This window comes from Mastigoproctus giganteus, chromosome 10 (assembly GCF_048544385.1).
Source record: "Mastigoproctus giganteus isolate SK-2022 chromosome 10, ASM4854438v1, whole genome shotgun sequence".
Taxonomy (NCBI): domain Eukaryota; kingdom Metazoa; phylum Arthropoda; class Arachnida; order Uropygi; family Thelyphonidae; genus Mastigoproctus; species Mastigoproctus giganteus.
Genome location: NC_143584.1, coordinates 166,473,736 through 166,488,175, shown reverse-complemented (window position 1 = coordinate 166,488,175; position 14,440 = coordinate 166,473,736). Strand labels below are relative to the sequence as shown.

General features: G+C 36.1%; 1 protein-coding gene across 6 annotated transcripts in view; it reads left to right on the top strand.

Annotated features, from left to right (window-relative positions):
- The window catches only part of Nipped-A (Transcription-associated protein Nipped-A), a 1,216,281-nt gene that overhangs the window by 901,144 nt on the left and 300,697 nt on the right, over positions 1-14,440 (top strand). For all 6 annotated transcript variants that reach the window (XM_090382460.1, XM_090382459.1, XM_090382462.1 and 3 more), the window contains one exon: positions 3,544-3,735. In XM_090382460.1, the coding sequence (XP_090238586.1) occupies positions 3,544-3,735 (192 nt within the window). The remainder of the gene's footprint in view (positions 1-3,543; positions 3,736-14,440) is intronic.

Genomic DNA, 14,440 nt, shown 5'->3' with positions numbered 1-14,440 from the left:
CACCATAAGATCCAAAAGCTTTTTAACCCCTATCCCTTCTTCCCAACTTGGGGAAAACTTTTTTAAAGATTGTTAGAAGTCAGAATTGTGGACCTCTTCCAAAATCAGAACCTACTCTCATCGCAGCAGTTTGGTTTCATCAAGGGCAAGTCATGTGAGGATGCTCTTCTTACACTCAGAAATCACGTCCAAGACTCTAAAGCTAAATATGAACTGGCTATTTTTATAGACTTTGAGGGTGCCTTTGACTCTCTCTGGTGGGAGACCATTTTTGATAATCTCTGCTGTGCCAACTGCTCATCCCAGCTATACCAAGTAGTTTGTGACTACTTCAGACATAGATATATACAAAAATTTGTACAGGTCCTAACAAAGAACCACAGCATCACCTGATCCATCTCAAGAATGTGTCCCCAAGGCTGTGTACTGGGACCCCTCTTCTGGAAAATTGATTACTGACTTGCTTATATCTACCATTGGCTTCTTTGTCACTTGATAATTTATATGCATCCCATGCATTTTTCTTCTCTGTCATGAGTCTCATTAGTTTATCTGACATCCTTGAATGCTTCCAATTTAGAATTTGCTGTTGCTATCATCAGTTGGTCCTACTGTATTGAATTTAAAAATTATCTCAGAGCTCCTTTTGGAAAGCAAAAACCCTTCCCTTTACCCCTGATGGTATTTACATCTTTAAGTAAATCTCACATCAGTACACTGTGATCACTGCCACCTAGTAGTTCTTTTACCTGCACTAATTATTAATGCATGAATAGTCACTACTGATAATCGGATCAAGATTATTACTCCCTCTGTTTGCCTCTCGAACATGCTGGTATTGAAAACAGTAATCCAATAAATTCATAAAGGTCTTGCTAGTGTGCAAGTGACCAGCCCACAAGTTCCAGTCAATATCTGGAAAGTTAAAATCTCCCATTATAAACACACTTCTACTCTCGTTTTTGCTTTTCCAGTGCTTATGTCACACCAAACTGACCCACATACACTGTCCACCAATGTCAACTGGATGCACTGCCTCAGATTTTGTGTTTCTAACTAACAGCACAATCGCTCCTCCCTTCCTATCCTGTCTGTCCTTTCTGTACACATTGTACAGCCACTCCCGGGCTTACGTAATACTCAACTTACAGAAATTCGACTTTACATAAGTTTTTATCGGCCAGTGCAAACTGGAAACTTATTCGTGGAAACTTATTTTGCATTCCGTAGGAATAAATGGAAGTTTCTTGAAAATATGGTAATGTGAACCCAATAACACATTGTGTTTTTTTTTTTGTTTTTTTTTTTGGCAATTCATTCATTCCAAGACCTTGGAAGTTGAAATTTTCACTATATAACTAAGCTGTTTATCTTTCTGAAAGGTCATTTTTATAATCGAAATTGCACTACACTTTCATCGTTTTCATATGTTCTGTTATAAGAATCAATTTTGAACACCTTTGTGATATTTTTCTAAAACACATTTATAGAGGTCACTAACAAAACAATTTGCACTTTCTGGTTTATTGGGCTTTTCTGTTAGCACAATCTATTATAAACGGGTAGTCAACTCAATCTTAATGCATTTGCGATAATCCCGATAACTGGAACTGTGTGGGTTTTTTACATTACGGTATTATGATGAAATGAGTTCCCTCTTCACCGAAATCTTCATTCCTATTTACTTATTACAATGGTGTAGGGAAAGAGACGAACTGAAAGTGCAAGAGCTGGCAGTGCTAGGAAACAAAACAAAATTGATTTAGAAATGAAGATGATTAATTAAGAAGTACGAAGCAGGACAAAGTTTGTCATCTGTTGCATGGAATTAGGTCTCACAGCTTCAACAGTGAATACTATTTTAAGGGACAGTGCACGTATAAAAGAATATGTTAAAGGATCAACGCATTTAAGATCAGCAGTGATCACAAAACAGCGTTCAGGTGCTATATCGAAGATGAAAAAGCTATTAATAATATGGATGGAAAATCAGATTCAGAGAAGGAAGCGACCCTGAGGCCAATGGCCATTCAAGCAAAAGCAAGAAGTATTTATGAAGATATAAAAGATAAGTACCACGAATCCCAAGACAAGTTTGTAGCAAACAACGGGTGGTTTAATAGGTTCAAGCATCGTGCTGGTTTCCAAAACATTAAAGTATGTGGTAAAATTGCCAGTGCCAATTCTGCAGCTGCAGAGAAATTTTGTGATGTGTTGGAAAAAACCGCTTCTAAATCTCTACAACCCTCATTTTTCACTGCGGCATGCTTATCAGCTGGAGGATTAATTCTGGCAATGATGCTTAAAGGTAAAACTTGCTGACGTTATACCTGTATCCTCTCTCTTTTTGTAATTTTATAATTTTGTACACTTTTGTAATTTTTCTTGCACATGAGATAAACAAATTGAATAAATAATTCTATTTACAAGTTTGTCGGACATTTCTTTTTTGCTTCAATCAAATTTGCAACTGCTGCATAAGCATTTAGGGAAATTGCGATTTACATCGAGTTGCCCAGAACTCAACCCTTACGTAAGTCGTGGTGTGGCTCTACTCCTCGAATTCAGATTCTGCATTCCTTCTATCTGTAATATCCCGACAGTATCTGCCTTTGATGTCTTGACCAGAACTTTGATTTCATCAAATTTATTTACTATACTCCTAGCATTGTTGTACATGCAAGTATACATGCACGCTTCTTACTCTTAGTTACCTGAACAGAGCCCATGTCTTTACTTGTTCCATGATGACTGTCAGCAGTTCTTGAAATCCCCAGCACCTTGCTTTCCAGGCTGAATAAACTACGACTCTTTCTGTATATTCATTTAGTTTATTTTAACATGAACAATAAATTTCCTCAGCCAAAGATACAGAATAAAAGTATTTTTAATCAAGGCTGTGAATTTTTTAATCTTGCCATCAAAGGTTAATTTAATGGAATCAGTGAAACTATATGGAATGCGATACTGCAGATCAGTTTAATATTGTTATTTTTTGTTTTCAAGTCATTAAAATGTCAGCACACTTATTTTATATTTTCAATGATATTTCAAGTATATATAGTAGACAAAGATACAGAATACAGGGTGTTTATTGGAATGAAAATATACAGGAAGAAAAGGCAAGTCTAAGTAATGCTTGGCCTTGCTGTTCCTGATTTATTATTATTATTAGCCATATGGTGCAAGGAACCCTGAGGCTTATGATGCACCAGCCAAAAAAAAAAAAAATTCCCGAGTTACCCTGAGAGAGAGTAGAAAGGAATCACCAAAAAAGAGAAGAATGATGATATCCAGCTCAGGACCCTGGGTGTGCCATGCCCATACTCACCAAATGTGAGGCCATTTGATGACTAAATCTTGTCCCACTAAATCTAATAAGGTAAATACAAGCAATATGATAAAAATCGTGAATAATAATATCTTAAACATAAATGGCACGATTTTTCTTTTAATTTTTTATATTTTTATAATCTAGTAATTCAGCAATATTTTAATGTATAGTTATGCATATTGAGTAAAATATATGATTACTAATTTCAGATTGAACTGAATTGTCCTAAGGAACAGACTTGGAAGATGAATATGTATCGAGGTTACTTAGCAATCTGCCATCCCGATGAACCTCATCTTAATATGGTTGAACGTTTGGTAGAATTGGCAACTTCTTTTTGCATAAGAGAGTGGCGTCGATTACCACACATTGTGTCTCACATTCACTTGCCAATTCTTCAGGTATATAATCTCTCATATATATATATTCATTTATTTATATACAGTAATACCCCGAAGTTACGCGATAGATGGGTCCGACGAAAATCACTTAAGTCGAATTCGCGTAAGTCGGGGGTACAACTTTGCATATAAATACATATAAATTTTGTTTAATTGGGACCAAGGACTAACAAAAACACTAGTTTAGAATAAAAATATTTAATAAAATTGCAATTCTTTACACATATTAATACAAAATATGTATTAAAAAAATAAATGAGTTACGTAAAAAAGTTATTTCGATGTGGATGGCTTCATAAAATCTAACATATTCGTCTGACGACACAGCGCCTTTTTTTTTTCACGCAGAATTTCTTCGTAGCAAGCTAATAATTTTTTTATTCCTTGCTTTGTAGCTATAATGCATTCTTCGTTGGAGTCTGTTTTCTAAAATTTTTAAGCCCTTATCAATTGAGCTGAGACCTTCTGTCAAGCTTGCAATTGTCATGTGCTTTTCTGGTGGAACTGGGTCTGAAGTGTCGGATACTTCAGTGACGTTTTGCTCACGCATTTCTATGAGCTCATTCATTGTCAGCTTCTGACTACAGGAATCCAACAGCTCGTTGACATCATCACCATTGACTTCCAAATCTAATTGCTTGGCAAGATTAACAACTTCTATCACATGAGCGACATGATCAGTTTCTAGCGTTGTTTTCGTCTCGTTTTTGAAAAAAAAATGGATAAATTTTCTTCCAGACACCACTCATTGTTTTTTTGTGAATTTCATCCCAAGATTCTTCAATGGTTCTTACGGCATCTAAAACATTGTTTCCAAAAGTCTTTAACAGATATCTCACTATTTTGTCTCATAGCTTCATTCAGACGTGCAAACGAACACCTCGAGTATTAGGCATTGAATGTTTTGATGACTCCCTGGTCCATCGGTTGAAGCAAGCTGGTTGTGTTTGGAGGCAAAAACACAACTTTCACACATGGGTCGAAATTAATTAGGGTGGCAGAAGGGTGACCGGGTGCATTGTCAATAAGAAGCATCACTTTAAATGGAATCTGTTTAGATTTGCAATAACGTTCGACTTCGGGTATGAAGTGGTGACCAAACCAGTCCTCAAAAACGGAAGCTGTCACCCAAGCTTTATGATTTGACTTCCAAATCACTGGTAAGCTAATTTTAGATATATTTTTTAAAACGCTTTGGGTTTTCGGAGTGATAAATTAAGAGAGGTTTTAATTTACAGTCACCAGCTGCATTCCCGCCAACCATCACTGTCAATCAGTCTTTGGAAACCTTAAAGCCTGGAAAGTTTTTTTCTTCGTGAAAGCGATGTAATTTCCGACAAAAGTTGAGCACGAATTCGAACGCACACATATAAATATGACAGTTGGAATGCAAATTCTTGTATATATGTGCAGCTCATGCGGCAGCAAAGTTGAATTTTGTTCATCTTTCGCTCTCACTCTCTGCCGTCGCACCGTATATCGATAGCATATGAAAAACGACCTTGAAAATAGTGGGCGGCAGTGTTGCCAAACGAAAAAATCAGGAACCGCGTAACTCCGAGTTCACGTAAGTCGGGGTATTACTGTATATAAATAGATAGTCATTTTAAAAAAGTATCTAAAATATGCTGTGCTTTAAATTATTTTGCGATTCTAAAATATGTTTTAATTCAGAGATTCTGATAATGGATCTGTTCATGTTAATTTAAAGAGGAATTCTCACTGTGTTGTGTTTGAATTATGTTTCAATTCTCCCAATTGAATTGAATCGTTTTATTATTTAAAAATCAGCTAATTCAGGTAAGTGAAGAACAGTCTGAAAATGAGAAGAGTGCAAGGTTATATTAATTACATTCTAATTAATTAACATATAAACTGATACTAGGTTGACATTGCAATGGTAAAAAATGGGAAAGTGAATTTGGGCTAGAATGCTCCTAGAGGGATGAAGTATTAAGCAGCTACAAGTGAATAACGGGACATGACATAACAGTGAATAAAATCGTAACATAATTTTTTTTTCTCCATATTTTTTTGCAAAAAACACTATGGGTTCGCCTTTAGTTAGAAAAATTGACCATAAGGTTTGCTTGTGTGTGCATGTGTAATATGATGTAGTGTTTAAGAAGTCATATGCGGCATTTTCTGATATTCGAAAATCTGAAAAGAAACTAACATGTTTTGTGAACTGTATGCAGATGTGACATTTTAGTTTGAAGTGATGGGAAATGACAATCAGAAATTTGCAGTCAGATAAACATAAGAATGATGAGCACTGTGCAGAAAGAAACAAAAAAAAATAGATGTAGTTTCAAAGTGAAAACAATACAGGAAGGGGAGATAGCTCCGATTTAGTATTGCTGTTAAAGATCATATGGGGCACCATTAGACAATCTGGCAGGTGAAGTCCCAGAATTTAATTTTTGCCACTGGTAGAGGCATCAGTGTGGTTAACCTCTTGGTAGAAACCTCTCAGCAAAGGTAATCCCAACAGTTATTTGAAGCTTACCATCTGGCAGGCTTCTGATTAAAGTGACTCCACATGTCATTGTGAATATCTCCAAAATCAGAAGGAATATAGTTTGTCTAGTTCTTCCTTGGATTTAGTTTTAATAGATTCAAGGACAAACTATTGGATGGGCTGGACAGGTGACTTGGGAGAAATTTTTTTTTTTTTTTTTTTTGGATAATGCTAATGCTATATAAGGTGCTTCCTTGCATCATTTGCCACTACTAATACTGATACTAATTTCTACAAGATCAAGGTGAATATCTCCAAAGGAGTAATATCAGAATAAGTTCTGAATGATTCCGCCTAACCCTTTTACACAGTATATTTCCCATTTTCCTGAAAATGGAGTTGCCAAAAATTGCTGCTTCCTGTGGGACAGGGATCTCTGCCTTTTAGGATGGTGTTGTGTTGTCCGTTGCTTGAAAGCATGGGCTCTAACATTGAACTGGACTGATGAATACTTGATGGGTCCCTCCCTTTTATTCCTTCAAGTGTATCACCCCTATTCTTCGAGTTCTCTTATAAGCCCATCAGAACATAAATTTGTGCTTAACTTCCTCATGCTCTTTACTGATATGCACAGCGGCATCTGCACCCCCACCCTTGGCTGTATAGTATTCAGCTAAAGGTAGCTTTCCATAGAAGCAGCAAGCAAAGCACATTATAAAATTGGCGCATTATAGCCTTAGTAGCTAATGCGCCAATAAAACCAAAACCAAAACCAAACCAAAACATTATAAAATTCTGATTCATAAGAAAACTGTAATCAACAGTTCCCTCCTGAGCCAAAGCATTCCCTCTGCTTTAGTCTTAAGCATGATTCTAGTCTAAATTTAATTTAAGAATACCATACCATAAAAGACCCCAATTCACAAAGGAGGATCAAAGGGCGACACAAATAATTATAGACCTGTTAGTTTAACTTCTGTTCCTGGAAAATTAATGGAGGCACTGGTTAAAGAAGCACTGCAGGATCATCTAGACAAGACTTCAGTCATAGCTCAGACACAGCATGGTTTTGTTAAGGGGAAGTCTTGCCTGACCAATTTGATTGGATACTATGATACAGTCACAAAAGAACTGGATGCAGGGAATAACTTTGATATTATATACTTGGATCTTAGAAAGGCTTTTGATACTGTTGCACATGGAAGACTGCTGCACAAATTGGAGCAGTGTGGCATTGGGGGCAAATTGCTGCTATGGATAAAGGGGTGGTTGAGGGGGAGAAGACAGAGAGTGGTAATCAATGGACACTGCTCATCGTGGACTAATGTTATTAGTGGAGGCCCTCAGGGTTCAGTATTGGGCCCATTGTTTTCTGTATTTATAAATGATATTGATGATGGTATATCAAGCTTAATGTCCAAGTTTGCAGACAATACGAAGGTTGGCAGGGTTGTCAAGGACACTACTGACACTATGCTGCTGCAACAGGATCTGGAAAGGTTGAGCAGATGGGCTGAGAGGTGGCAAATGAAGTTTAACATTGACAAATGTAAAGTACTACATATGGGAAACAGCAACCCCAGAGCAACGTATCAACTCTGTTGTACTACACTGACAGTGGTAGAGAATGAAAGGGACCTGGGGGTGGTTGTGCAGGCAGATATGAAGTTTTCTGAGCAGTGCAGACAGGCTGCAAGAGTAGCTCATGGTGTATTGTCGATGATATATAGGAATTTTTCTAGCAGGGATAAGGAGGTGATTATTCCTTTGTATAAGGCAATGGTCAGGCCACACCTAGAGTACTGTATACAGGTCTGGAGGCCTCATTTCAAGAAGGATATAGAGATGCTGGAACGAGTACAGAGAAGGGCAACAAGATTAGTGAATGGAACAAAGGTGTGCTCTTATGAAGAAAGGCTTAAGTTTTGCAAATTACAGTGTCTGGAGACTAGGCACTGGCGAGGTGATCTGATAGAGGTGTATAAAGCCTTGAATGGTTTGAGGATTCAATGCTGATAGGATTCTTCCTCTTGCTCAGAATAATCACCTGAGAGGGCATAAATTCAAATTGAGAAAAGACAGATGTAGGATAGACGTGAGGAAATTTGCCTTTAGCCAGCGGGTGGTTGATTGATGGAATAGACTTCCATCGCTTGTCGTGGAAGTTGATAGCCTAAATAAGTTTAAGGCTTACCTAGACAGGTATTTCGAATGAACAGAGGGGTTAAGTGGAAGTGGTTATTTTTTATTTATTTATTATTTTTTTATTTATTTATTTTTTATTTATTTATTTTTTTTTATTTTTTATTTATTTATTTTTTTTATTTATTTATTTATTTATTTATTTTTTTTTGGCTGATGCTGCATAAGCTTGCTTTCTTGCATCAAATGCCTCTACTAATGCCAATGCTAATACAAAACCAGATACCATTATAATAACACTACGCATATCTAAGTTATTTGGCAGCAGTAATTACTATGATACTTTAAGTTAAGTACTGTGACACAGCTACATTATGAGATTGCATTTGTACTGCTCTAAATTTATAGTTTATGGATTTAATAAGAACACTTCTAATATTAACTACACTCTTGCAGAATCAAGAGGACTACTAAATTTTAATATAAAATTTAGTTTTATATTAAAATTTAGAAGATAGTTTTAATATAAATTTCAGTTGTATCATTGGTATATCAATAATATAATCAGTACTACATTTATATTGTAGTATCATTATAATGTATATATATTGATAATGGATTATATATATATATTGCAACACATTAAGACAGTTACATAGCAAGGCATAAAATTATTGCTAAACCTCCATAACCAGACTTTTCTAGAAAATACCACCATTGCAGGTGTCCCCCAATTATTTTTCCCCCTTTTTCAAATCTAGAAAAAGCTAACAAAATTGAGGGACTGACACTCTCTTCAAAATAACTGTAGACTAGTTTCATTTACAAGCTATTTAGGCAGCCTTGGGGAGGAAGGCTGGAGTGTATAGTATTTACATCCTCACTTGGTGGAAACTCACTTGGTTCTTAGAAACAAAAGTTTTTTGAACAACAATCAATATTAATTTGAGAAGGATCAGTATGTGTTTGACATAATGATTAACACTCGCAGACATCATTTAACTTCATTTCAGGTAGAACGTCCAAAATCCAGGTGGCCAAAAATCTTAAAACAGTTTTAAGATTTGTTTTTCCCCCCACAACCAAGTATTGTAAATCTTGTTATACGAGGAGTGCTATTAAATAACAAAAACGCTCTCCCTATATGATCAGTAATATTTTTATGTTTTCATTTTTATTTTTTAACTAATACTGTTAGCATTAATATTGATGCAAATGATGCAAGAATGCAAGCCTATACAGCAAAAACTGGAAAAAAAAACCTTGCTAAATCATTTGTCCAATCCCTGTAATAGCTTGTCTTGTTCTTCCTTGAATTTATTCACATTATTCACTTCTATACCAGATGGAAGTTTGTTCCAACAATCAGCCTTCTGCCAGCTGAAGATTCTTGAACTTCTATCCTGCAACCATTCTTCATCAGTTTGAATTAAGCCCCTCATTATATATAATTTGAGCAAGAGTAAGGTCTGATTGGCACTGAGACTACTCAATGCATTTAAACCCTTAAACACCCCAATCAGATCTCACAGGTGCCTAGTCTCCAGACATGCGGTTTGCAGAACTTAAGCTTTTCCTAGTAACAGCAACCTTTTGTTTCCCTCACCAATCTTATTGCTCTTCTCTCCACACATTCCAACAGATCAACATTTTTCCAAAAATGAGGCTTCCAAACCTGTATGTAGTACTCAAGTTGTAGCCCAGCCATTGCCTTAAACAACATGATAATCATCTCCTTATCCTTAATTTCTCTATACCATTGACAAAAACCCAGTGAAGCTGTCTTGGCAACCCATCTGTACTGCTCAGAGAACTTCATATAGGATGTACAATTAAACCCAGGTCTTTTTCATTATCCAGTACTCTTATTATGGTACCACACAGTTGAAACATTTATCTGGTTTTACTACTACCCATATTAAGTAACCTTGCATTTGTCAATTATAAACTTCATTTGCCACTTCTATCCCATCTGCCTAATTTTTATAGATTTTTTTTATACCATGATTATTATTATTAACCTCCCTGCCAGTCTTCATATTATCTGCAAATGGTTGTTTCATTAAGTCTGCTATTGCCTTCATCAGTAGCATCAATAAATATAAAAATCAACAATGGACCGAGCACTGAACCAATATGGTACCACACAGTTGAAACATTTATCTGGTTTTACTACTACCCATATTAAGTAACCTTGCATTTGTCAATTATAAACTTCATTTGCCACTTCTATCCCATCTGCCTAATTTTTATAGATTTTTTTTATACCATGATTATTATTATTAACCTCCCTGCCAGTCTTCATATTATCTGCAAATGGTTGTTTCATTAAGTCTGCTATTGCCTTCATCAGTAGCATCAATAAATATAAAAATCAACAATGGACCGAGCACTGAACCAATATGGTACCACACAGTTGAAACATTTATCTGGTTTTACTACTACCCATATTAAGTAACCTTGCATTTGTCAATTATAAACTTCATTTGCCACTTCTATCCCATCTGCCTAATTTTTATAGATTTTTTTTATACCATGATTATTATTATTAACCTCCCTGCCAGTCTTCATATTATCTGCAAATGGTTGTTTCATTAAGTCTGCTATTGCCTTCATCAGTAGCATCAATAAATATAAAAATCAACAATGGACCAAGCACTGAACCAATGGGTGATTCCACCAATAATATTAGTCCAATAAGAGAAGTGCTGTTTGATAACCACTTTTTGTCTTCTCCCATTTACCATCCCTTAATCAATAGCAGTAACTTGCTCATAATGCCACACTGCTCCAATTTGTACAGCAGTCTTTTATGTGCAAGAGTATCAAAAGCTTTTCTGAAATCTAAGTATATGATGTAAAAATTATTGTTTGCATCTAGCTCCTTTGTCACTGCATCATAGTATCCAATCACATTGGTCAGGCCAGATTGCCCCTTAACAGATCCATGCTGGGACTGCAATATAACGGCATTTCTGTCTAAATCTGTTCTTTAACCAGTACAGGTCTGTAATTGTTCATATCACCTTTTGATTCCCCTTTTGGGTGATACATTTAGTCTTATAATTATGGCTGAAAGTTTATTCACTTCTTTTGCTGCCCTCCCCCCTTAGTATAATTGGATAGATCCTATCCACCCCACATGTGCCATTTTATATTCAGCTTCAACAATTTCTCTTCCACCTTCTTCACAGTTATCACACAATCATGTATCGAAGATGGAACAGCTGTTAATAATATGGATGGAAAATCAGATTCAGAAGCGATTGCCCCTGAGTTTAATGACCATTCAAGCAAAAGCAACAAGAATTTATAAAGATATTAAGGATAAGTATGGCGAACACCAATCCAAGTTCGTGGCAAGCAACAGGTGGTTTAATAGGCTCAAGCATCGCGCTGGTTTCCACAACGCTAAAGTATGCAGTGAAGTCGCCAATGCCGATTCTGCAGCTGCAGAGAAATTTTGTGATGTGTTGAAAAAAATTATTGATGAAGGTGGCTATTCAATGCAGCAAATTTTTAACATTGACGAGACTGCTTTGTATTGGAAAAAAATGCCAGATCGAACATACATTGCCAAAAGGAAAATACAATTTCAAAGCGTCAAAAGATAGGGCCACACTCTTGCTTGGGGCTAATGCAGCGGGAGGTTACAGATTAAAACCACTGCTTGTGTACCATTCTGGAAATCATAGTGCATTTAAGGGCATCAATAAAGTCACCTTACCTGTGTATTTCTGATCAAACCAGAGAGCACGGATAACAGTATCTCTCTCTCTCTCTCTTTGAGGATTGGTTTAAATGCTGCTTAATTTCTGAGGTTGAAAAATATTGAAAAGACAAGGACGTTTCTTTCAACATTTTGCTTCTATTAGATAATGCTCCTGGACATCCTACGCATACCTAGATGATTTCAATTCGAACGTGAGAGTCATATTTCTACCGCCAAACAAGACTTCACTCATCCAACGTATGGATCAGGGTATTATTTCGAATTTGAAAGCATACTATTTATGCACAACTTTTGCTCATGCACTGTCTGCAGTAGACTATGAGAAAAATTTTACGTTAAGAGACTTTTGTAAATCTTACAATATTTACCACACCATCTTAAACATTAATAAGGCCTGGCAAAAATTACTAAAAGTTGTTTAAATGGCACATGGAAGAAATTATGCCCACGGTACATAAAAGGCTTCAAAATATTTTAAAAAGACAAATCATGTGGAGAGGTTACAGATAAGATTGTAAAGGTTGCAGAGCTGCTTCAGTTGGATGTTGATGCCAAAGACGTAGAGGAGTTAATAGAGAAGAGGAGGAATTATCTAACGAAGAACTTATTGACTTGCAGGCAGTATAAGTGAAAGAAGAAAATGCTGACGAAGCTCAAGGTGAACCAAATGAGGAGCCAAGACGCTTCATAACGAGAGAGATGGCAATGGCATCTTGTGAAATTGCATTGACAATGGCAAGTTTTCAGAAGATGGATCCTGACAGCGAACGATTCTTAAAAGTTAATAGAGGGATGAATGATATGTTTGCTTGCTACAAAGAAATCTATGATAAAAAGAAAAAGCCACTGTCCAGTCATCTATTAATATGTTCTTTCGTAAGGTTGAGCGGCCGACCCCTTCTAAATCTCTACAGCCCTCAACCTCCGCAGTGGCATACTTATCAGCTGAAGATGTTGATTCTGGCAACAATGCTCGAGAGGTAAAACTTACTGATGTTATGCCTGTCTCCTCTCTGTTTTTTTTTTTTTTTGTAATTTTATAATTTTGAAATTTTTTTAAACTGCACGCTTTTGTAATTTTTCCTGCGCAATGAGATAAAAAATTGAATAAATGCAATAAATAATTCTATTTACGTGTTCGTTGAACATTTATTTTTTGATTCAATCAATTCAGCGAGCACAGTTGCAAGTGCTGCACAAGCATGGGGGAAATTCTGACTTATGTAGCATTCCACGGAACGCAACCCTTACGTAACTCGGAGAGTTCCTGTAAATGGAGAAATCCTACTCCTCTGACACTCGACTGCTTGCATTTTGCCAATTTCTGTACATGACTAACTTTTATTCCAGTGTTGTTGGATATGCAGGATAAATTGTTGATAAATATACAAGAATGTGAAGCTTATAATCAAGAATTGTGTGCCAAACATAGAGGTATTATGGTGAATTATAATCAACAGCACTTTTTTTTATTATTATTAATTAATGGGACATCACCAATTTAATTCCATCGGTAATCACTTAGCCTTTTCCTTATGCTTAGATTTCTCTACTGCTGGCTTCTCATTTCCAAAATTTAACCAACAGCCAATGGTAATAATGAATCAATAGGAATATAATAATATCTATTTAATAAATTGATCAAGCAGATAAATTAGCAAAAATAGGCAGCAACTAGTTTTGCCAATTGAGAAAGCTACTAGTGATAACGTTTAGTTTGACACTCTATATATATTTAGATTTATTATTTAAAGAAATGTTATACCAGAGCCCAAACTCATGATAATGTGACACTGCAGAGATTCCCATTAAAACTGTAAGTAATGGGCATGGCTAAATCCCCTCCCAAAGCAGGGGGACATTGTGTATGGGGGAGCCAGAATCCTCTGCTTGTCTAATGACAGCCCCAATATCATTGATCTTTCTCCGTAAATATACTTTACTTATCTGATCATTTCTTGGCTGTTTTGTTATATTACTCTTCTATCTGTTCACTGACGTCAACATTGGTTCACTTTGAAATCGAAGCAGGTTGCAGTAGCATGCATCAACAAATACCTGATATGCCATCTGAAAATTTGTCAGCTTTGCACTACTACTACCCATACTGCCTGCTACTAGTGTCCTTGGTGCTTACTTGAACTGCATATCTTTCCTTGTTTTGCATATGGCTAGTTGAACGTACTTCACTAGTAAAGGAGTGGTGTCTGAGTGCCCTTGAGAGTATAGTGTATTAGTGCAAATGATATTAATACAAAGATAGACACCATTAAACCATGTGCAAAGGTTAAGAACATTTATTAGGAGAGCATGATAATTTCCACAACACAAGTACTTGAAAGTATCAGTAAATGTTCTTAACATTTGCC